General features: G+C 45.3%; 3 protein-coding genes across 3 annotated transcripts in view; 1 reads left to right on the top strand and 2 right to left on the bottom strand.

The window, feature by feature from the left end:
- Positions 1-3963, bottom strand: LOC130487409 (zinc finger protein 397-like). Its single transcript, XM_056860900.1, has 3 exons — positions 3214-3963; positions 1310-1418; positions 1-712 (listed from the first exon to the last, which is right to left on the bottom strand). The coding sequence occupies exons 1-3, from the start codon at positions 3961-3963 to the stop codon at positions 36-38; spliced, it is 1536 nt and encodes a 511-aa protein (XP_056716878.1). The 3' UTR covers positions 1-35.
- A 7223-nt stretch (positions 3964-11186) lies between these two features.
- RPL35 (ribosomal protein L35) lies at positions 11187-16240 on the bottom strand. The gene is made up of 4 exons (XM_056860135.1): positions 16232-16240; positions 13184-13320; positions 12177-12258; positions 11187-11400 (listed from the first exon to the last, which is right to left on the bottom strand). The coding sequence occupies exons 1-4, from the start codon at positions 16238-16240 to the stop codon at positions 11251-11253; spliced, it is 378 nt and encodes a 125-aa protein (XP_056716113.1). The 3' UTR covers positions 11187-11250.
- A 5191-nt stretch (positions 16241-21431) lies between these two features.
- SCAI (suppressor of cancer cell invasion) overlaps positions 21432-24138 on the top strand; it is a 79022-nt gene continuing 76315 nt past the window's right edge. Inside the window, exon 1 of the mRNA XM_056860950.1 lies at positions 21432-21562. Within this exon, the coding sequence (XP_056716928.1) occupies positions 21510-21562 (53 nt within the window). The 5' untranslated portion in view covers positions 21432-21509. The remainder of the gene's footprint in view (positions 21563-24138) is intronic.

Consider the following 24138-nt stretch of genomic DNA (forward strand, 5'->3'; position numbering starts at 1 on the left):
CTGCTGATATTTGGGTCCAGGCCACACTCCAGGTTCTACCGCTTGTGAAGCCGGTGGTGCTGTGCTAGACTAGAGTTCCGTGTGAAGCTTTTCCCACACTCTTTGCACTGAAATGGTTTCACCCCAGAGTGTCCCCGGCAGTGTCTGTACAGAGCTGAGCACAGGCTGAACCTCTTCCCACACTCCTGACACTGGTATGGTTTCTCCCCTGTGTGGATTCTCTGATGTTTGATGAGGTCTGAGCTCTGCCGGAAGCGCATCTCACACTCAGTACACTGGTATCGTTTCTCAGCAGAATGGCTTTTGAGATGCTGGAGAAGGGCTGTGCTTTCACTGAATCTCCTCCTGCACTTAGGGCACTGATACGGTTTCTCTCCAAGATACATTCTCTTGTCTCTGAGAAGCTCTATCTGCCTGCCAAAGCTCTTGCCATGCGGTCTAGTTATATTTGATTTTCCTCCTGTGCCCACACCGATGTCCTGAATCTTGCGGTGCCCTGTATCATGATAAGCAGCAGAAATGTTTTTGTCCGTTGTTGATGGAAGTCTGATTAGATCATTTGCGGTTAGGTCCTGGTTAGCCCACACTCTCCCCTGGTCATGATTCTGCACAAGGTCACCCGCATGTATTGTTGGTAAGCTGCTTTGTAGTTCCTCTGTCTCACCTTTCAAGGCAGGCTGCAGCCCTTTTTCTCTGGGGATCATTCCAACATCTGTGGGATGAAAACAAACTGTGAGGCTCTTCATTTCACTTTTCTGAAAAAGGGCACTCGGGAAATTTGATGGTCATCAGGGGAGGGAAAGGCAATGATTTACACTGGTGGGTGGGAGGACTTCAAAACCTTCAGATCTTTTGGTTGCTTTGATTTTAGAGGGCATCTAACATGAAATGTCTTAAGAGCCTGGCTATGATATATAGTAAAATGCTAAATATCACTGCAAGTCATCTGTCAGACATTAAGTACTAAATATCAATATATATGAGTTATCAAATAATATCAGATACCACAAGTCAGATATCAAATTTCAAGGATGCCAAGCTCCGATGTCAAATATTTGGAGTGTTTGAAAAACAGCTGTAGAAAATTTGACATGAAGAATTGCAGAGCGCACATTTGTTTCAGCTAGACTTTGGCATGTTTCTGCCACTCCTTTATCTTGAGGGAAGTTGAAGGTCAGCGTCTCCCTCTGACCAGATGTGAAGGCGATACGAGCATGGCATTCTTAGAATTTCAAGCACCAGGGAGGGAAGGATCCTAATCTGAAGCCGCTCCTGAGAAGTTACAACAAACAAACCTCCAGCCCCTTACCTTGCAAGCTGCTGTCAGCCTCACTCTCTTGTCCACCTTCCTGGCAGGCAATGTTCTGCCCAGCTCCTGATGCATCTGGCTCTTTCTCATATGCATTTGGGGCCAACTCCTAGAACAAACAAGGTGTCAGGCCTGAGTGGAGCGGATATTTTGGAGTGGGAGGGGGAAGGATATGCCTTAAACCCACTGCTGGATTTACGTATAAGCTAAACAAGCTGTAGCTTAGGGCCCCACTCTCTTGGGCCCCCCCAAAAAATTAAAGGGAAAAAAAATGCTGTACATTTCCAAAATATAAGATAAAAAACAAATTAAATAAAACCTACATACAGCAACAGTGTTTTGTGTTGTGTAGGCTCCTATGATGTAAGTAATGGGCCCCGCAATTACTTTGATAAAATACATATTTTGTTATGTGCAAATGGCTTTAGATACCTATTAGGTCCATAAATTACCATATATTCAACACAAAAAACAGCGACAATTTGTTGTTGACAAAGGACAGCTGGACATATAAAGGGCCCCATTACCTTCAATAGCTTAGGGCCTCATCAAACCTAAATCCGGCCCTGCTTAAACCCAACATTTCTCCCCCCTCACCACTATCTCTACCTAGATTGTATGTTCCTCAGGGCAGGGCACAGTTTCTTGTGTGTTATTCTATAAAGCGCCATGTGCCCTTCAGGCATAATAGCAGCAACCATTGCTTCTTTGCTGTCCTTTCCTTCTAGGTAGCAACGGCTGATGTCACAGCTTCCTCAGGCACATAAGCCAACAGCAGACGACTATCTGGCAGGGAAGAGAGGAGGAAGAAGAGGAGTCATAATTTCCCCCTCTGGTATTGGCAGACCCAATGCCACCTCCCAGACTGATTGATAGTGCAATTGATGTTGCTGTGAAGGGTATTTGCATGGCCCTTGGCAGCTGCCTAACAATGCCAGCCCACACACCAGTCCTGATCCTTAAGCATTGTGGTCCTGATTACGTCTCCCAAAATCATTCCCATATTAGGACTATTACAACCTGGGTCCTCTGTCACGCCTAGAAATACCTCCTGGCATGCCTAGCAACGTCTTAGCAACACAGTTCTTGGCATACCTAGCAACCTCCCCCCTTTTTATTTAGGTATTTATTGGCCTAACATTTGGAGAAAGCTTCTGACGAACATTTGCACCTTAGATTATGATTCTGAGATAGTCCAATAAAGAGAATGGGTTGGATGCAAAGTTCTGTTGACGGAAGACCCTTGGGTCGACAGAACAGAACTGTTCTGCTTCCCCCCACCCCACTGCAGCCCACTGAACTTCTTGAAACGGCCGCCTGTCCCCCAGAAGCAGCATTTCAGGGAGATGAGTGAGCTGCAACCCTAAACAATAAGGAGCTGATGGTGGGAAAGGAATGATTGGGAATGTTTGGGATATTGGATCCGTACTTGAGCATATTGCTATTGACAAGAACATATATAACAGCAAAGCCAACTCCTGCTTCCCCCTGTCCCACAAACTCTGAGTTGAGGAATCCAAGCTGAATTAACACAAACATCTCTCAAAGCCTGGTCAAGGACTACGGTTGTTTGGACAAGGATTATGGGTGGTTTTCTAACTTGCCAAAGCATGGACAGAGCTGCTTTCCTATCTGTCACTTTGGTTCTGTAGCATAAGCAAAGAACTCATGTGACTGAAATTGGTTTCCAGTTCGTTCCCAGTTCCTTATTCACATCTCCTAGCTCCTGAATGATATTGAGGACAATTTAAAATCTCTGCACCCCAAAATAAAGTTTGGACCACCACATATCATAAACTCCCACATTCAGGGTACACACAACTTCAGCTTCCTAAAGACCTGTACAAACAAGAGAAACATCTGCCCCCCTCCTCTGTTCCCTGAAGGCATTGCTCTGTTCTCACCTGTTTTCCCCAACTTTTGGCCTTTTGTTGCTGCAGCAGGAAACTCTCCAACAGGGCTACCGCTTGCGTACAGGTTTCAGGGCCTTGACTCCTGAGCCAGTTCTGGGTTTCCTTTGGCAAGATGGCCAGAAACTGTTCCAGAATCAGAAGCTCCAGGATCTCCTCTTTCGTATGTCTCTCTGGCCTCAGCCACTGGTAGCAAAGTTCCCGAAGGCGACCACAAATCTCCAGTGGATCCTTGGCCTCTGGATAGCAGAACTGCCTGAAACGCTGGCGCCGGGTCTCTGCGGTAATATTGTGTATTTTCAAGATGGCCTCTTTCAGTGTTTCATAATCCTTTACATCACAGGCGCCCAGGGCACAGGAGATCTGTTCGATGTTTCCATTGAGGGCTGGCGCAAGCCGGGTCACCCACTCTTCTCGAGGCCATTGACAGGCCTCAGCCACACGCTCAAAGGTGCCCAGGTAAGCCTCAATATCGTCCTGTTGGGTTAACAGAGGTGGCTGCAAGTTGTTCCAAGCTGGGGTAATAGGAGTTTGTAGCACTTTTGGCCGTTGGGCTTCCCAGTTCTGTTCCTTCTTCACAGTTTGTGGTAGCTTCAACCCCAAGAGTTCGTCAAGGAGGACAGCCCTTTTCATCTTTCCACAGTGGAGGCTTGCTTGAGCTTCTTCTCTTTCAATGTTGTGTTCCAGTTGAGCTTGGAAGGAGAGACCTTGGACAAGCAGCTCAGAGGCCATTTTGTTTTCCATGAGATCATGGATGGCAGCCTAAGCTAGAATCTTCTCTGAACTTGGAGCTCCAAGATAATTTCTTCAGCTGTTCCCTCAATCAATGCAGTTCATAATACCCAACAAAGACCTGTAAGCAGCATGGCAGAATCTGAATTTGAGCTTGGTGTGAATGGAGAAAACACAACAAGACTATATCAAAGAATTACATCCCCTTCTTTATGAAGAGTTGGACTTCTTATTTTAGCAAAAAGATAAAGTGAGACTGTGATATAGCTTTATAAAATTAATGCATGGTCTAGAGAAAGCGGATAGGGAGAGAACTTTCCCTCCCTCTCCCATAATTCAGGCTCACCCAATGAAGTTGTGCAGGGAGTTGGACTAGATGACCCCGGTGGTCCCTTCCAACTCTATGATTCCATGAAGTTGATTGGCAGTAGATTCAGGAGCAACAAAAGGAAGTAATTCTTTCACATGGCACACAGTTAACTTGTACAATTCACTGCCACAGGATATAGTGATGATTACTAGGTTTAAAAGGGAACTAGATAAACTTGTGGAGGATATTTTAATACATTTTAATCAATGGCTATTAACCAGGATGACTAAGGGGAACCTCCATATTCAGAGGCAATGTACACCTGAATACTGCTTAGGGTCAATAACTGGAGGATACTTTGGCTGCCATAGTCTACTTTTAAGCTTCCCAAGGACATGTGGTTGGTTGCTGTGGGAGATAGGATGCTGGACAAAATGGTTAGATCCAGCTGGACTCTTTTTATACACTTCAGTGAGCCAAACTAGCCACAGAAAAAGCAGTCATGTTTTAAGGAGGCTGAGAGAAATAAACCTGGGGCCTTAAAGAGGCTGCTGCTTGAGGGCTTGTTTTCTACCTCTGCTTGCTATCCTCTTAACCTATATATATGTAAGTTAACAGATATTTTAAAATCCTTTAAGTCTCAGCACTTTTCTCTCCAAAGTAAGAAGATGTCCCTGTAAAGTTGTCCTGGCAATTCCTACTTCCAGGGCTTATACTGAGTCATGGTTAGGGTTGCCAGGTCCCTCTTCGCCACCTCAGCCCTGAGTACAAGCAGTCTGTTCTCATACGGGTCTGGAGCTGGTGTCAGGTCTTTCAAAACGGAAGACAAAACTGCTTGGTTGATTTGGACCCTCCCATCCTCACTGACCCAAGTAAATGAAACTAACATGGTCTTCATGGCCCAAACACACTGCCCTTGGGGGGAAATAAATTAAAGTATCTTGTGACACTAAAGAATTGATCTAAAGATAAGGCTGCCTGTTGTGTCTCTGCACAATGAGCTCAGCTTGCTCCCTGCCTTTTCCTCCTTCCAGTCCGCCTTCAACGTGGGTTACTCATTCGGCATCAGGTGTGATTGGATAATTCACTCACTCATTCCCAATGCAAAATGAAAGTAAATTGACTTACCTTTAGAGGTGGCTGCTCCTTGCATCTCTGCATGTCACTTCTCTGGGCTGAGCTCCTTCCAATCTGGTAGCATGCTGAGAACAGTCACTTGTGCAGAAACTCAGAGGAGGCAGAAAATGCAATTTTTTTACTCCTATGCCTTTCATGCTTCTAGTTTTAATTCAGGAAAAGGAGTGAGCCTCAGCTCTCAGAAGTTTAGGAAATGCTGATGATGTAGGCTGTTTGATCTTCAAGTTTCATTCCTATCCCACTTCTCAAAAAGACCACTTGTTTAGTAAAGTTCTGAATGAACAAGGAACTGTGTTTCCAGAAGCAGCATGTAAGAGTCAGACACCCATCTCCAAGAGGAACCAGGAAGGAGGAACTGACAAACCACTTTGGTCTCAGACTGCAGCCCAGTTCCGCATAGCTTTAAGGAACAAAATCAGTGTAGATTAGAGAGAAAAACAATCCTCCCTTTTATGGACAGTTTAGGACTGTAGAAACACCAGACAATTAGAACTGCCAACTGGCCTTACTCTAGTGACTGCAACTACAATGTGACACCCAGAAGGTTAGCATACAAAACTTCATTTGTGGAATTTCTGCAAGCCAAGATAACATTAAAGAGAGAGGAAGTAGACGAGGGAGCAGATGTGATAGGGAGAATCTTTAGCACAAAAGGCAGTAAATCTCATTTGCTGGAAGGGGAGGAGTTAGAAAGAACTGCATGAGGAGCCTTCCCTATTCAACAGGTGAGTTGCCTTGGCTTAAATTAAACACAGCACAGTTTAGCCCCAGAATAATTTTTTGCGGTATTGACTGATTTCAGCCCATGAATGGTTTTAAAATGTCAGGACTCAATTTTAAAACACACGAAGGAATTGTGTCAGAAGAGTGCCCTGGAGCATGTGCAGAATGCCATTCCTTCACCAGAAAGTAAATGGAATGAGCCCCCTGTCTGGCGTAGCCGCATGCAAAGAAAGCAGGGCTGAGAGCCAGCGTAGTGTAGTGGTTAAGAGCAGTGGACTCTAATCTGTAAAACCGAGTTTGATTCACCACTCCTCCACATTAGCAGCGGACACTAATCTGGTGAATTGGATTGGTTTCCCCACTCCTCCACATTAAGCCAGCTGGGTGACCTTAGACTGGTCACAGCTCTCTTAGAGCTCTCTCAGCCCCACCTACTTCACAAGGTGTTGTTGGGAGGGGAAGGGAAGGTGATTGTAAGCCAGTTTGATTCTTCATTAAATGGTAAAGTCAGCATATAAAAACAAACTCTTCTTCTGTATCATTGAGCCAGCAGGGTATAGTGAATAAAATGCTGAGCTTCAACTGGGGAGACCAGGGCTCAATTCCCTGCTCAGCTATAAAGCTCACAGGGTGACCTCAGGCCGATCATTCTCTTGCAGTTTAACTTTCTGCATATGGCTGTTGCAAAGATAAAAAGAGGTTTGGGGAGAGGGAGAAGAGAAGGCAATCCAGCATATGCTGCCCTGGGCTCCTCGGAAGAAAGGCAAAATAAAAGAAGGGACATAGATGTAGATGAGGATTGGTCACCCAGGAGAAAGCAAAGATGCCACAGCTTCAGTTCAAAACAAGGTAGACAGGAGGAGCCCTCTTCTCTTTTGAGAAGGGATGCCTTGCAAGGTAGATCTCTCTCCTAGGCTAACACCCCAGCACTTCTCTCAGCAGGAAAAGAGGACACAGCTACTAGCTTAGGACAGTATTTTGTTACCAGTGCCCCAGCATCTCCATCGCCTTTACCATGAATCGAGTCTTGGGCCAATCGCACGCCCACCCTGCCCAAGCCCTTTTCTTGATTTCATCCCCAGACCTGTATTATTTGATTCATTCTCTGTTGACCAAATGCCCTTTGACAACTTACCCAGCTGCCAGCTCCTGCGAAGAGCACAGCTGGAAACTTGTACTACAGGAGTTACTTCAGGGCGGAGCAGGAAGCTCGGAGTGCTGCAATTAACACAGAGGCGTGTACATGCAAGCTCCTGCATGTGCCCACATGTGCTTGTTGCTGCAGCCACTCTAGGAAACAGCCCTCTTTAGAATTAACTCTTAGGGAGACTAAATGGCAATTATTTTTCCTACATAGCGATGTGAGTGCTCTGATTGCACAGACGCACTACATTCAGCTGCGTAATGACCTGAGTTTTCTCGTGAAACAGAGCAAGCTTCTAATTCTTACAGCTACAAAGATATGCCCACAAGCAAGTAGGTAATGTCTGCTAAAAGAAGCCAGAACTGTAATTAAGACTGCCACCATTTAAGAGATCATCTACACTCATAGCGCTGGCCCTGTCTGCGTATTAAGTGCTGTCAAGTCACTTCTGACTTATGGCGACCCTATGAATTAATGATCTCCAAAATATCCTATTGTTAACAGCCTTTATTAGGTCTTGCAAACTGAAGGCCATGGCTTCCTTTATAGTCTATCCATCTCATGCTTGGTGTTCCTTTTACTGCTGCTTTCAACATTTCCAACATTATTGTCTTTTCCAGTGATTCGTCTTCTCATAATGTGACAAAAGTATGATAGCCTCAGTTTAGCCATTTTAGATTCTAGGGAAAGTTCAGGCTGATTTGTCTTTTTGGTGGTCCACAGTATCTGCAAAACTCCTCCAACACCATATTTCAAATGACTCCACTTTCTTCATTGTCCAACTTTCACACCCATACACAAGAATGGGGAATATTATGGCATGAATTAATTTGATCTTGGTCGCCAGCAACACACCCATACACTTAAGAATCTTTTCTAGCTCCTTCATGGCTGCCCTTTGCAGAATCAATCTTCTTCTGAGACTGTTGCCCTGTCTGTGTGCTGCCAAATCACAGCTGACTTATGGTAACTCCATAGAGCTTTAAAGGCAAGAGATGTTCAGAGGTGGTTTGCCATTGCCTGCCTCTGCATAGGCTGAGAGAGTTCCAAGAGAACTGCGACTGGCCCAAGGTCACCCAGCAAGCTTCATGTGGAGTGGAGAATCCAACCCGATTCTCCAGATTGGAGTTTGCCCCACACTTGCTCTCTACTTAGTTGTGGATTAGTGTAATGCACTGGATAGATTTGGATAAAAGACCTGGATTCACACACACAAATTATGAAGCTTCCAAAGGTGGGGATGAAACAACTTTCTGATTAGCCACCGCCTACCTGAAGCAAAAACAGGCTGACATTCACTGAGTCATCTTAAGGCAAGCAGCCTACAAGGGCTGTACTTTTTCAAAAGCAAATCACTTTGCAACCTGGTTGGAAACAACTGAACATAGCTTACCAGACTCAAGCCTGCATTAAGGAAATTTAACCTTAATACGCAACCGGAACAAGTGGATAGCTCAGAGTTAACTGAAAGTTCTTGTGTGTTGTGTGCTGTCAAGCAATGTATAGACCAAGCAGGACAGGAATTTATTCACTTCTCCTGAAAACCATGCTGTTAACAGCCATCTGATAGAGGGACTTTCCCAATACTGCTCTTATATCCTTATGTAATACAGTTGGCTTATTCTTCTTCAGAACAATGGTCATGCATTGCCATATTGCAGGTTGATTTACACGTGACACTTAGCCCATATGGTGGTTTAAACGTACTCATGCTTACCATTGTCCGTGCAAACTTCAGAGATTTTTTTTGGGGGGGAAAAGCAACGTATGAAAAATTCTTTTGGGATAAGTTAACTGCTTTGTGAGACAAAATTTAACTCAAAAAGTATAGCAGATTATGTAAGACAATCAACATTAGATAATCCATGTGTGTGCAACCTATTTCCACAATTATGCTTTAAAATGTAGAATAACTATTATTTCATTGTTGTCAAGTTTTCACTTGATATCAAAATGTGCTGGTGCCACTATTGTGACTATAGGAGAGTATTTCTTCAACTTCTATTGTGACTGTAGGATATGATTGCTACCTCTCAGATGGCAAAAAACCAAGATACGTGTGCAAGGATAGCACAGGGTACTGGAGTTCACAGCTCTGCCTCAAGTATTGAGTTTTTACAAATTTTGCCTGTAGATTCTGTAAGTATGCCAAATAGTACAATTTTATATGCTAAATTATTATGTTGCTAAAGCAGAAAGTTTAGGTTTGATAGCAAAGTACTGCATATATTTCAATTCCTCCAAAATTTGACCCTCCTAATTAATTTTTACTTCAATTCCCAGAAATGTTAACCTCTATTCCTACTATATATGATATATACACACGATTTTCCAGTTGATGCATACTGCTTTCCATGTACACCTCAAACACACCTGTATTAAAATCTCCATTTACTGGAAGGGCCCACAGTTCAGTAGAAGCACACTTGCTTTGTGTGAAACAGGTCCCAGGATCAATCAGCAGCTCCAGTGAAAGGGATCTCCAGAAGACGGGTGTGGAATCACTGCTGCTTTAGACTTGTTGCCAGCCAAGCACAGAACGTTACCAACCTCCAGGTGGGGCTTGGAAATCTCCCAAAATTACAACTTATCTCGACTACAGAAATCAGTTCCCCTTGGAGGAAATGGCAGCTTTGAAGGGCAGACTCTGTGGCATCACATCCCTGTTGAGCTCCCTCCCCAAACTCCATCCTCCCGAGGCATAGTTAAATCTACAGGAATTTTCTAGGCTGGATATGGCAAGCCCAAGTACAGGCAATACTGTACTAGGTGAACCGACAAACTGAAGGACTATAAAAGCGTTTCATATTCTCTTCTCCTCCCATCAACCAACAGCAGCCCTGCAGACACACACACACCAGAGAAAGAGAAGGCTATATTTGCCAGGAAACTTCTGCAAAGCTAAGGTTATTTGTCCCAGCATACAACCAAATATATATTCTCATCAATAGATTATTTACCCAGCAGGAATTCTTAATTTGGAGTAAATTTATCCCCATAATTGACAAAAATGTTGGGCTTGGAGGCAGAAAATAAAAGCTTTAATTTCTGCTTAGCAGGATGGAAAAAAATAGTTGGGGTTCCTGCCCCATCATTTCCAGGGAAAGGTCTAACCAGATGATGCATTGAGAGTTCCATGTTAATTCCCAGGTTTTTTTAAAGTCACTTTGGAGCCAGCATAGTGTATTGGATAGTGTCAGAATAGGACCTGGAAGACCCCCAACTCAAATCCCCACTTGGCCATGGAAGCTCCCTAGGTGACCATGAGCCAGTCACTTGCTCTTTGCCTAACAAACATCACAGGGTTGGGGTTGTTGTGAAGATAAAATGGACGTGGGGAGAATGAAGTTGTGAGTGGTTTTGGGTTCCCACTGGAGAGAAGTGAGGTACAAAATCTGAACAAAATCTTGGCAGGGCCAATTCACATCAGGACTGCTGCACCGAGTATGTATGTGGGGGAAGCTTTCCACATGGGGCAAATAGCAACTCCCCAGAGCGGTTTTAGATTAAAAAAAAAAAAGTGGTGAGGAAAAGGCTTAATCACCATTCCCTTGATGGTAATGATCCAAACTGAGCCCCTATGTGGCTAAGTTACTAAAACGAACAAAACTATATTTAAGAATTTTAATCAATAATACTAAATTTGTATATATTGTTCATAGTTGAGACTCTTCTCCTTTTATGGCACAATTCTCCTCCCTTTTATGCAATTTTAATCTACGGATTTTAACTCTCTTGATCTGTTTAAATTAACAGTTTAAAATAAAATAAAAACTGGGAGGCCTATATTTTAATACCTCTACATCAAAATATGCTGTAGGTTGCAGTATTCTCCACAAAAGCATAGCGGACGTTCTCCATTTCCAAAAGCCCTTGAGGTTGATCTGCAGTAGGCGGTCCTAGCAAAGAAAAGCCACCAACTTTGAAAGACAAAACACCTTTAATGGGGAAAAGGAAGCCAGCAGGGCAGCTGTGCACTGGAAGCTCACACTTTCACGGCATATTTCCGAGGGGGGTACAGGCGCTCTTTCCGCTGTTGTTTTTTGGTCTTCAGACCCTCTTCATGCTTGTTCAGCCTGCGCCGCATGGCACGTGTTTTCTTGGGCCGCAGGTCTAGAGGCTTGTACTTCTTTCCCTATTTACAGGAGCGATAGACGTACAGGCTCATAAAAGACTGACATGTTTTTTATGTTTTCGTTTGTCTAAGTATGTGCAGCACCTCTGAATAACAGACATTCCTCATCTGCCACTTTATCCCCCTTTGCTCCTTCCTTTCCTATTGTCAAACTCTAGGCTACAAACACACTGGGGGCAAGGACTTACTTCCTGCTCATTTGCACTATATGAAACCTGCAACATGATCTGGGCCCAATGGTGCCAATACTGCTCCATGGCCTATTTGAAAGTCAACCTTGCCTTGAGCCAAGAGGGAGACAGCCCAAACCCACTTAACATCTTCCCCACTCCCAAAGTCCTCATACTGGCTCTCTTTCCTACTCTGTGCCAGCTTTTCGGCCAGCTACCAGTCCTTACAAAGGGTATACACAGTCCAAAGGGAACTATGTACCTGCAGGACAACTGTTCAGACCAGCTGGCCCTGCGAAAGCCACCCAGCAGGGGAATGCTTTAGCAAGAGAAGATTCACACTGTGTCCATGGGTTTGTGAGCAGTGTTGGGTGTTAGCCTTGCAGTTTTTTTAAAAAAAGCTCTCCACTCCTGAAATTCTCTATACCTGCCTGTTATCTATTCGATATAAGGTGCTCTAGAATTCTTTTTTTATTGATTTGTGCTCACTTAGCTTCAAGAATATTACTTTACACGCTGCTACATGGATGTCGATGAGCTGCTCCAGCTCTGCCCTTGTTTCTCTCAAATCAAGTGCAGAAGGCAGAAATGTTGGCTCGGACTTACTTTATAGAACTTCCTGAGGTTTTCCTTCTGGGTCTGGTTAATGACTGTCAGCACCCTGGCGATGGATTTGCGCACAACACGGCTGCAAAGAGCAAGGAGAGATGGGGCTAAGGAGAATATTAAAAGCGGCAATACCACAAGCTTGGCGTTCTCTTGATACACCAGGCACTTTTATTGTCAAAGGATCATTGTGCACTGGCCTCGGACCTGGAAGGCCCAGGCCAAATTTCGGCTCCATCAGACTAACTAGCTTGCTTTTAGGCAAGGCAATAACTCAGCTAAGGCTGCAAAATAATCTCAAGATAGGCCAGAATTTCACCCCTCTTCTTGCAGAAATAATCGTAACAAGGACTGTAATGCACCCTGTCCATTACACACTATTTGAACCTCAATGCATTCATTGGTTATGCACAACTAGTTAACACCCATAACGGTTGAGAAGTGCTGCCATACCACAGTTACTGGAGCAGGCTAATCCTACCTCCACAGCATGATGCAAGAACTACCAGTGCTGGATGAGACCATTCAGTCCAGCATACTATCTCCACCAGAGGCCAATCAAATGCTCGAGGAGCCTCACAAGCAGGGCAAGATGGCTTGTCTCAAGCACCTGGTCATTAGAGATGAACGGCTTTCAACAATGGAGAATGAATTTAGGAGACCTGCAGTGCCATCCTAACAAAACCTTCCTGGAAGACAGCCCCACAGGGTCTTAGGTTTGCTCTGCTGCTGTCCAAAAAACCCTGCTAAAATATTTTAATAGCCTAGAAACTGGCACGCCTATTCCATTATCCACGTCTGTTGCTCTTAGAAACTGCCATGCCCCTTTATGCTCTCTTTGTGCACCAGAACAGTATCAGAAAAACAGGGCAGCCAAGATCATGTGCAAAACTCCTCAAGGAGCAGGTGAGAAGGAACAGTGACGACTGCGGCTTTTAACTCTAAAGGCACAAAACGGCAACACCACACATTCAAATCCCAAGAGCAAAGCCGTGGAAGAGACTCACATCTTGGAGAGTTTAGAAGCTGCACCTCCGGTCACCTTGGCAACACGTAGCTGGGACAGTTCTACTTTGAGATCGTCCAACTGCTTCAACAACTCTTCCTTCTTCTTCCCTCGCAAATCACGGGCCTTAATTTTAGCCTAGAAACAAGATAACATAAAGAATCAGGGTGCAAAATACAGGCCAAAAATTGAGTTCTCTTTCATTGCTCCGTCTTTTGGGTATAGCTATGGAGCACCATCTCACTTCATCAGCTCTGCACCAAAGCCTAGGTAGCAGCCCTAATAGCCCAGACTAGGCTGACCTTGTCAGAACTTGGAAGCTAAGCAAGGAAGATAGTGGCAGCTGGATGGGACCACACCAAGGAAGACAGTGGCAGCTATGCAGAGGAAGGCAATGGCAAACCATTGCTCATCCTCTGCCTTGAAAATCCCATGAGATGTAATTTCATGGGGCTGCCAAGAGTCAGTTGTGACTTGACAGTGCTACCAAGGACTAGTAATAAACCACACCATGTAATGTTTTAAAACATGTTCTTTTTCTCCCCCCATCCCAACTCTCCTAATGGAAAGCTAATGATGTAAAAATAAGTGAAGTTTCTAGCCATGGTAACTATGATCTGCTTGGGCTGTGTCTGCCAAGATCTCTGCAGTCAGAGATCTCTAAACCAGCCTTCATGTGACTAGGGGGGAAAACCCTATGAAAACCTTATGAAAATGTTGCTTAATTTGTAAAATTTAAGATGGAGTAGAAATTTTGTACCATCCTTTTGCAGACCGTCTGTTTTTTAAATGTCACGTGCACACCTCCTTGACCATGTGTGTCAGAAATGCATTCAGCCCCTGGACTCTTTCCAAACCGCTACACCATTTGTTGAGCTGGTGGCAATTCTGCAGGTTCAGTTGCACTTCTATACATTAAAGCCTCAATCTGCTACGGGATGTTCGCAATCACAACGTTGCACTAATTCAGAGTTACTGATTTCAGCAACCCAGGACTGCAGGGTGCTTCAACATGGTTCATACTAATGACACAGGACACCCACAGACTCAGCGACCTTTCCAAATAATCTGGAATGGGAAAAGATACCCAAGGAAGCTTCCTGAACTCCTTTATTCTAGTGTCACCTGCACACCTTTTAGCTACACCAGGTAGGACCTCTATTAGCCTCTCTCTTGACAAGATCACTTGCTATGATGGAAGCTGGTGAACACCTGCCCTGATCTACAATGCTCACTTCCCCAAGAGTGCCCAAGCACCATTTCCTAACTGTTTTGTTGCATTCAGTTCAGAAGAATGCACATCAAGGGAACATAAAATATGGAAATAAAATAATTTCCACATTCTAGTCAGAGTACATGTACATTCTTGTACTGTCACACTGCCCTCAAACTATTCCCTCACAAAAACTAACAATGGATGGCTCTAAAGATCCATCTAGCCTACCAGTGTCCAGTGAAGTTCACTGGCACAAAAAGATGTAGATGACCTTCCCACAGCCTGAGCTCCCAGATGTACTACCCCTAAGCATAGAGGTTCCATTTAACAATTAATGTTGTCATACCCACCCTGAACTGGTCTCATTCCATCTGTATTGGGGACAGTGCCAACACCGTTGGACTCCCCTTTGTCATCTCCCCCCTTCCCCAACCCAAATGCACCCCTTATCAAGTCCTCATTAATGGTGGATTAGCAGAGAACATTCTTTCAGGAATACGTACACTTGAAAAAAAATTCAACATAAACAAGTCAGGACAAACACATCTCAAGAACAGATAGTTCACATGTAAATGTACATCATCTGGGCACAGCCCCTTACTGTGCAACTTTACATAGAGTGGCCATGCGTCAGTGACAGAACATCTGCTCGGCATGTAGAACGTCCCAGGTTCAGCCCCTGGCACCTCCAGTTAAGAGGATCAGACAATAGGTGATGTGAAATACCTCTACCTGACACCCTGGAGAGCCGCTTCTAGCCTGAGTATACTATTGATCTTGATGGACCCATGGTCTGATTCAATATAAAGCAGCTTTATGTGTTCTTTTAAGTCACTTTGAAGAGTATATCTGCTTAGAATGGGACTATTATGATTGCCTCTTTAAAACAAACTCCTGAGAATAGGTAATGAAATGTAAGTCTTTTCTTTGTCTGTGGACCTTAACATATCTTCCCTGCATTGCCCCTCCCTCCCTCCATATCATATTTATACTGTAAACTCTTTGGGGCAGAGACTCATCTTCTTACTGTTATTCAGAAAGCCATACAGAGACATCAGAACAATAATAGGCACTTTAATTGCATTTAACGAATTCAAAATATTACACTGCTGGTTTTTATCTGAACGACACAAAAAACAAAAGTTTCTTTGCGAAATACGTGAAACAAATATTTTATTTGTTGACATAAAACATTTTTGGGCTGCCTTTCCACCCAATCAAGGTCCCATGGCAGCAAACATACAAGACATGTTAAAAATTATAAAATTCAATTAAAACGCATCAACATTAGAAGGAGGGCCAACACATCTGGCTGATGAGGTGCAAAAGCAGTCTGAGGGGCATGCACGCCACATCGTGGGCCGTTAACCTCCAGTCACACATAGACATCGAAGTCACCAAGTTAGAGAGACGCTCAGGTGCTGTCCCTCTCTGCCAAACGTGCGTCTAGCACACCCAGGTTTGCCACTACCTACCGAGTTACAACGCTTTCAGATAGCACCTCTTACACGCTTTCCTTACCAAGTAATTCCAGTCCAACCCACTCAAGGCTTAAAGCCGAAATCAGCAACCCAATGCTGTAACCTGGAGACTTTCCCTGGCTACCCCTCCCCCGGCCAAAGCAGGGCTGTTTCTTCCAAACCCTTACACCATCCCCGGTGCGGCCTACTCTACCCCGCCGCCCACTTCTCCACGATCCTCTCGCCACCACACCTCATTGAACGCGGCCTTAATTCTCCGAGCCTCCCTCGCCCAAACCCACCCACACTCATAACACGAAAGCCCCTTCCCGCAGCCGATGGAACCGGATTACCCCCCTTCCCCTGGCCTCACACTCACCATCGCAGCGGCGAAGAGCTGGCGCCACAGAGCAAAAGGAAAGGACGGAAGCCGGGAAGGAACAGGAAACCAGAGGGCGGGAGCAACCAAAGACAGCGCAGGGCGGGGGAAGCGAGGAACCCGAAGTCGAGACTCCTTCGTCCTCCCCCAGTGGCGTCATGGTTTGGTCCACCTAACGAGGTGGCGGCTGGAGATCAGGACGAGAAGTTCGTTAGGAAATTGAGGGCTGATCAATACAATAATCGAATTATCCAGTGACAGTGATAAAGCGGCGTGGTTAAATAAACGAAATGCAAATTAAATGCATGCTGGACTGTCTCTTGGAAACAGAGTTATATTAATAAATGTTGCCTTTTAAAAATATGTTCTTATATTTATTCCAGAATCAGAGCACTGCACCCGAAACCTAGTTCATACATGCAGCATAGTGAAGAAGAAATTCGAAGAAGGTCAGCTCGGTTTTAGCTTTGAATGTTACTATATTTAATATATTTAATTTCCCGCCCCACCCCTGTACCAAGCAGGGTCAGCCCTGGTTAGTATTTGGATGTGCAGAGGAAGGCACTGGCAAACCACCTCTGTTAGTCTCTTGCCATGAAAACCCCAAAAGGGGTCACCATAAGTCGGTTGTGACTTGACGGCACTTTACACACACATATATAACTGGCACAGCAGTCAGAACGGTCCTGCCTCCCAGTCCCCATCCTTGCCTGCGGTGCTGGTTTCTCTATTTGGAGCAAGTTTTTAATGTGTGGGGGGGGATGCTGAATGGGATACCGCCACCTGCATTCTGAAGTGGTGCAGTCCATTCTACTGTTACATTCCCCTGAATGTATGATCCGTGCCTTATACACCTTAGATTTAAAGAATAAAAACACGCATGTACAGATGCCAGTCTCCAGGTGGGGCCTGGAGAACTCCTGGAATTTCAACGAATGTCTGCAGACTACAGAAATCAGTTCCCCTGGAGAAAATGGCTGATTTGGAGGGTGGATTCTATGGCATTATACCCCACTGAAGTCCCTCCCCCTCCCCAAATCTGGCCCTCCCCAGGGTCCACCCATCAATCTCCAGAAATTTCCCAACTCGGAGCGGTCAAACCTATGGTTTAATTAGTTTGCACAAGATTATTTAAGAAGAGGGGAATTCTAAGTGGCCATCTCACACATACACTTGTCTTGCTGGCTAGTGGATGGTGGCATCTGAGGCCCTGCACCATACAGCCCCACTTTCTGGTGGGTGGCAGCCAGAGAGAAGGGTTTTTCTGTGATTGCAATTCAGCTGCGGCATGACCTCCCCACCTGAAACCCTGTTCAAAAGAAGATGGTTATTCAATAAAACACAGACAAAAATACAAGTCATTGAAACTCTAGAACATTCTACAAAAACCCCAACTAAAACAAAGCCAATGGTTCCATCAACTGCATTAACCCTAATTAGGGCTGTCCAACTCCAGGTCGTAACTGGAGATCTCTTGCTATTACAACTGATCTCCAGCCGATAGAGATCAGTTCACCTGGAGAAAATGGCCGCTTTGGCAATTGGACTCTATGGCATTGAAGACTCCCCTCCCCAAACCCTGCCCTCCTCAGGCTCCACCCCAAAAATCTCCCAAGTATTTCCCAACCCAGAGCTGGCATCCCTAACCCTAATTCAGCCAAATGCCTGCCAAAAAGGGTCTCTGCAGCGTTCAGAGGGGGCAGCCTTCAGTAGGCCAAATGAGCCTCCAGTGGGAGCAGTGCAAAGGAAGGGTGCAAAGAAAACCTTACTCCTTGTTACACTTGAAGCATAGAACTTGCAGAAAATCCAAGTGCCTGGGGTTGGTGTTGGGGGAGGTACTTCCTACAGAGTCAGGCCATGTGTTCCTCTAGCCTAGTATTTTCTACTTCAGCTAATGGCTCTCTATAGTCTCAAACAGGTATCCTGCTACCTGACATCCTTTTGACAGAAGACTGAAGTGGATTGTGAAGACGATCTCTTCAAACTAAGCAAATGGGCAACAACTTGCCAAATTAGGTTCAGTGTAAGTAACCATGCAATCCTAAGAGGAGTGTGTGACCCCTACGCCGGCATTGTGCCACTTATGCCATGTAAACTGGCATGGATGCCGGCGTAGGATGACTTGCGCCAGCACTGGGGAGCGATACGGCAATGCAGCACTGGGACGATGGCACAGCCTCCCTACCGGTGCTGTCCCGGCGTATCTCCCAGCGCTGGTGTCCTGGGAGGCGTTCACTAGGGATGGGGCTGCCTTTAGGCAGCTTCCTAACTCCTTTCACCCCAGGAACGCCCTTTTATGCTGCAGCAGGGTTATATCAGCAAAATAGCTGGCATAGTCTTGCTAAACCCAATGAGCAATTCCCCATTTTCTTGTATTTTAAATGTTTTTATTTTACTTTTTTCTGGACAGGAAGCCTCTGTGGATGCGGTGTGGCTGTGCCACTGCTGGATGCCACATTTATACCCCCCTTAGGAATAGGCTGTAAGTGTAAAGTGATGCACACTAGGGAAAAACAAAAAAACTGAACTTCACAAATGTACGCTGATGGGACATGAACCAACAATGACTCACTAGGAAAGGTCTCTTGTGGATAGCTCAATGAAAATGTCAGTATGTGGCAGCAGTGAAAAGATGAATTCTATGCTAGTATAATTATGGCCAAATCCAAGCTCTGCTCATTGCAGTCCAAACTCACTGCAGTCTAAGCTCTGCTCACGACCTGAGTTCGATCCCGACAGAAGTTGGTTTCAGGTAGCCGGCTCAAGGTTGACTCAGCCTTCCATCCTTCCGAGGTCGGTAAAATGAGTACCCGGCTTGCTGGGGGTAAAGGGAAGATGACTGGGGAAGGCACTGGCAAACCACCCCGTAAAACAAAGTCTGCCTAGTAAACGTCGGGATGTGACGTCACCCCATGGGTCAGGAATAACCTGGTGCTTGCACAGGGGACCTTTACCTTTTTTTTATATATAATTATGAATGGGCCTGAAACTTAAAACAAGCAGGTGTCCTCATATAGATCTATGTCACTCTATCTTGTTTTGCTGAACACTGCATTGGTCAGGCTGCACCTGACTTATGTTTTAACTGTATTGTCTGATATATAATGTTGGAAGCTAGCCTGAGCCCAGTTTAGGTTGGGAAAAGGTGGGATACAAATTGAATAAAATATTTATTTTATTTAATCGTGTGGTGAGCAGAATAAAGCAACTCCCCTCCACAGGCTGTCCAAAAGGAGATTAGACAGATTCCCAAAGAGGCTGCTAGCCATGATGACTAAAGAAAACTGCCAATTCCAGATATAATAAGGCTCTGAATACCAGCACCAGGAGGCAACAACAGGTGCAGGTTTTGGCCTCTGTGCCTTGTTTGTTAAACCTCCAGGGTATAGTGGTTGGTCTCTGTGTGAAACGGGATGCTGGACTAGATGGACCACTGGTCTCAGGTAGCAAAGCACTTCTTATTCTTTTGTTCTTAAGCCATTGTGAGGAGAAGGGACATACTATGCCTATTAAAGGTGAATGAATGAATGAATGAATGAGAAGGGACATGTGAAAATCTTGAATGGCTACCCCATTTCCCCTAAAAGGTTCTGAATAACCCCCTTGTAGATTTCTCCATGGGAGAGGGACATAATCCTAGTTAAGAACCATAGGTCTAGATTCTATAGGTGCTCAACAAGTAGTCAATAATTAAAATCAAATCAAAGATGACTCCTCCCTTGGACCAGACTAAAATCGAGCCCACCATCTTATCTTCAAGGGTGGGGCAGCCAGATCTCTCTGGGAAACTTATAAGCAAGGGCAGAGAGACTTCAGCAACCTGCTGTTTGTCCCCAAGACCTAGCATTTAGGAACTGCTGGAAATGGAGAAATAGATTCAGCGTGAGCTATAAGCTGCTCGTGAGTCCAGGCTCCAATTCTGTTCTGCAGTCGAAAATCTTGGGTGCAAATTACTGCACTGACAAATAACGACTGCTTGGTGCAGTTTTTATCTCTGTGAGCCTGCCTGTTTGTATGTGCCACGGAAAGTCCGGCTATGATTTGAGTGAATGAACAAATGAACAATCGCATTAATTACACATTTAACAATAAAAATAAATGGATTACACTTAACAATAATAGTAATTACAGACGAACAGGAGATCGGCTTACAGCTACGCAAAGGCAGCACGGGGAGATGGCGAAACTTACTGCTTATATTAACCAGACTGATAATGTACAATTTTGGGGGGAATGGGAGATGTGGAGAATTTATTGTGAAAAATATTTTTTGATGGGTCATTTTAAAGGATACTCTTTGATTTAATCCCTTATAGTTATTTGGTATAGTGATAATATTAGGATGATTACAGTTATATTAATTAGATAAAATAAGATACTTATAAAATAACTGAGTAGAGGGGGATTATACTGTTAGCAAAAGCATACATAATTTAATTTTGGACAGAAGAGAGTGAAGGGGAAGTCAATTTTTATTTTTTTAGATTAAAACTTTTTATAGGTTTTATTTTACATTGTTAAAGTATTAATGGAAATTGATTTATGATGTATAAAATGAGAAAACAATAAAAAATTTATTAAAAAAAAGAAAAGCAAAGGCAGCACGGGGAACCAGGTAGTCAGTCAGTCAATCAATCCAAGACCCTCTGGGAAGGCAGAGCGCCCCCCCCCCCGCCATTCCAACGAGCCCTCGTTTCGATGCAGGTAGGCTGCAGGAAAAGAGGAAGACCCAACAAGAGATGGATTGACTCAATAAAGGAAGCCACGGCCCTCAATTTGCAGGATCTGAGCAGGGCTGTCAACGATAGTAAATTTTGGAGGACTTTCATTCATAGTCAAAAAGGGCAAGAGTCCAGTAGCACCTTAAAGACTAACAAAAATATTTTCTGGTAGGGTATGAGCTTTCGTGAGCTTTTCATTCATAGGGTCGCCATGAGACAGACAGACAGACACGCTGCAGCTCCCCCTGCAACGTTGTACTCTGCCCTGAAGGTGGCGCTCGGCCCCGCTCCGCCTCTGGGGGAAAAAAACGGATTCAGAGAGGGGGGCCAGACAAACAGACAAAGAGCCCGACCAGTAGCGAGCCGCCGTTGGCTTCCTCTTGGCGGAGGCAGGCCAATGGGGGTGGCGAGGAGGCGGGCCGAGCGATGCCGTGCCCAGGTTAGGCTGAGGCGTCGCTCTCCCCTCCCGATAGGCAGCCTCGAGCGAGCGGCGGCAGTAGTAGCGGCATCGCCAGCAGCTCCCTCAGGAACGGCTTCGCCTGGGAGCGCGGATGGTGAGAGGGGCTGCTCGGCAGCGCCTGCCCCGCACTGGCCCGGTCTCCAGGTAAGGGGGAGGGGAATGTCTCTGTGGCGCTATGGGGGCGTGTGGGGGGGGGGCTGCGAGGGACTGGGGATAGGAGAGAGTTGGGGTCGAAGTCCACGGTGGGGGGTTAGGGGGAGTGGGGTTGAAGGGTGCCTCGGGAGGGGGGGAGTCGGAGGCGGGGGGGATGCCAGTTGGAGGAGTGGGGCGGGGATTGCCTTGGGGGCTCGGTGTGTTTTAAGTATGGAGGGGGTTTGGGGGTAGCTGGGGACAGGATCTGAGGGGTTTGGGGTGGAAGAGAATGGGGGCGGAGGGCAAGATTTGGACTCTTTTTTTTTTAATCAGCATTTTATTACATTTTAACGTAACCAACACTACATACCTCCCATTCATATACAGATTGGGCTTCTTCCAGGGTTGCTGTTTTAACCGTTCTTAAAACCACAATGTATAGCCATCTTAATATTTTACACTTTACATTTAACATCATAACATCTGTCTGACATTTCTGCTGTAAGCTATGGTTTCTTCAATGTTATTTAATTTCTTAACACAATTTCCGCTTTTACTTCCTTTCTCAACTGGCAAGATTGGGACTTGGAGGTGTTTGGCCGTGCTGTTCGTGAGGGGTTATGGGGGAGAAGGGATGGTTTGATTTGGGGGGGGGGGTTGTATGTAGGGTTGCCAACCAACAGGTAATGGCAAAAGATCTCCTGCTATTACAACTGACCTCCAGCCAATAGAGATCAGTTCACCTGGAGAAAATGGCTGCTTTGGCCATTGGACTCTATGGCATTTAAGCCCCTCCCCTCCAAACCCCCACCCTCCTCAGACTCCACCCCAAAAATCTCCCGCCAATAGCAAAGAGGCACCTGGCAACCCTAGTTGTATGGTGGGGTGTGGGAGCCTGTGGGGTGTAAGGGAGCTGGGGGCAATGGTTTGATGGGGGAATGATTGTGGTGGAGGGATGGGTTGCTGGGGTGGTGTTGCATTGCTGGATTTTATGCTGGAGAATGGAAGCGTTTGGGGGTACTGGCATACAAAAGGCCAAGGTTTTGGGGTAGAATTGGGTGTAAGAGCGAAGAGAGTTAGGACTGTGAGGGGTTTAGGGGCAGGCGGCAGTGTAGGGAGATGGCAAATGGTGTTGTGAGTGGACTTATGGTAGAGAATTAGAAATATAGGGGTGTAGGGCTAAGGGCAATGAGATGGGTTGGAGATTGCTTTGGGAGTTTGCTGTGAACATAAGTATAAAAGTGATTTGGGTATGTGGGAGAGGAGGATGAAAGTAATGGCATTGTTAGGGGTTTGGGGTAGGAATAGGGTTGCCAGCTCTGGGTTGGGAAATACCAGGAGATTTTGGGGGTGGAGCCTGAGAAGGGCAGGGTTTGGAGAGGGGAGGGACTTCAATGGGGTATAATGCCGTAGAGTCCACCTTCCAAGGCAGCCATTTTCAGTTGTAATATAGGGAGGTATGGGTGAGTTTTGTTTGGGGGTGACTTGGTGGATGGGTGAGTTTGAATGAAGATCTAAGTATGGAGGAACTATAGGGGGAGAATAGGGGTTGTGTCCCTCTTAGGGGTTGGAGATTGCCTTGAGAGTTGAAGCTTTGTCAGAGTGTGAGATAACTGGAGGAGGATGAGTGGTAGTAAAAATATGGAGCCAGTAAAGCATATAGCACTTTATAGGATAGCATGAGTGAAAAAGCGAGGTCCCTGTCCTGAAGGAGTTTACAGTTTGAAGTTGTCAGTTGCAATATGACAGGCAGATGCCAGGGCAATAAGGCATAAATATAAGTAAATGCAGGTTGCTCGGACAGAACGTGTTTCTTTTGAAACTTAAGGGAGCTAGAATTACAGAGAATTTTTGAGTACTCAGTAGATTTGGAGATTGCCCCTGCCCCTTTGAGGAGTCAAGGGGGTCTGCATTTGGGTTATACTGGGGTTGAGGTTGGGCTTGGAAATTTACAGAAGAGACTTGAAATTTGTATCATTGCCCATATCATAACGATAGACCTGCTTGTGGTGCATGGAGTTCAACGTAGAGGTGTGTGCCTCTGGTTTTTCTGGGGGAGGGGCAGATAACATAGACATGCCTGCTTTTAGGGTAAAATGGTTTGGGGTTGGTGGCAGCTGGGGAAGAGAATTAAGAATAGGTGAAGGGTATGGGGCAAGGGATTATGGTGTTGGAAGTAATGTAAATTGACCTGTGGGATTATGATATGAGAGTGTACTGCGTATGGAATGAAGTAATCTTCCAAATATGGGTTAGGTAGGATTTGTCTGGTGAAACACAGTAGGTATTCCAGGTTTGGAGGGCGATATGGGGGTTTGTAGCTCTAGAGGAGAATGTGAGAGATGGGTTTATTGGCACTGACAGGGTTTAATGTGTGGCTATGGAGGATGTGACTTCTGGTGTCAGGCTCATTGGTTATAGAATGGGACTATCCTTGGGTGAGGAGCTGGTGATATGTGTTATAGGGTCTTAACAAAATTTCATTCTAGCATAGGTTTTTGTGGACTGTAGCCCACTTCTTCAGAAATTATGAGTGGATCCTTGCTCTGTAGTAGTCATTTTATTCATCTAATTTGGAGAAATAGGCT

The sequence above is a fragment of the Euleptes europaea genome, chromosome 14, assembly GCF_029931775.1.
Source record: "Euleptes europaea isolate rEulEur1 chromosome 14, rEulEur1.hap1, whole genome shotgun sequence".
Lineage (NCBI taxonomy): Eukaryota > Metazoa > Chordata > Lepidosauria > Squamata > Sphaerodactylidae > Euleptes > Euleptes europaea.

Bases quoted from the DNA above. Each gene is read 5' to 3' on its own strand.
- LOC130487409 (XM_056860900.1), bottom strand. From the start codon at position 3,963: ATGGAAAACAAAATGGCCTCTGAGCTGCTTGTCCAAGGTCTCTCCTTC. The intron at 1,419-3,213 runs GTGAGAACAGAG...TGTTTGTTCTAG, and splicing joins CCAAAAGTTGGGGAAAACAG to GAGTTGGCCCCAAATGCATA. The intron at 713-1,309 runs GTAAGGGGCTGG...TTCATCCCACAG, and splicing joins GGCTGACAGCAGCTTGCAAG to ATGTTGGAATGATCCCCAGA.
- RPL35 (XM_056860135.1), bottom strand. The intron at 12,259-13,183 runs GTGAGTCTCTTC...TGCTCTTTGCAG, and splicing joins GCTTCTAAACTCTCCAAGAT to CCGTGTTGTGCGCAAATCCA. The intron at 11,401-12,176 runs GTAAGTCCGAGC...TCCTGTAAATAG, and splicing joins ACCTCAGGAAGTTCTATAAA to GGAAAGAAGTACAAGCCTCT.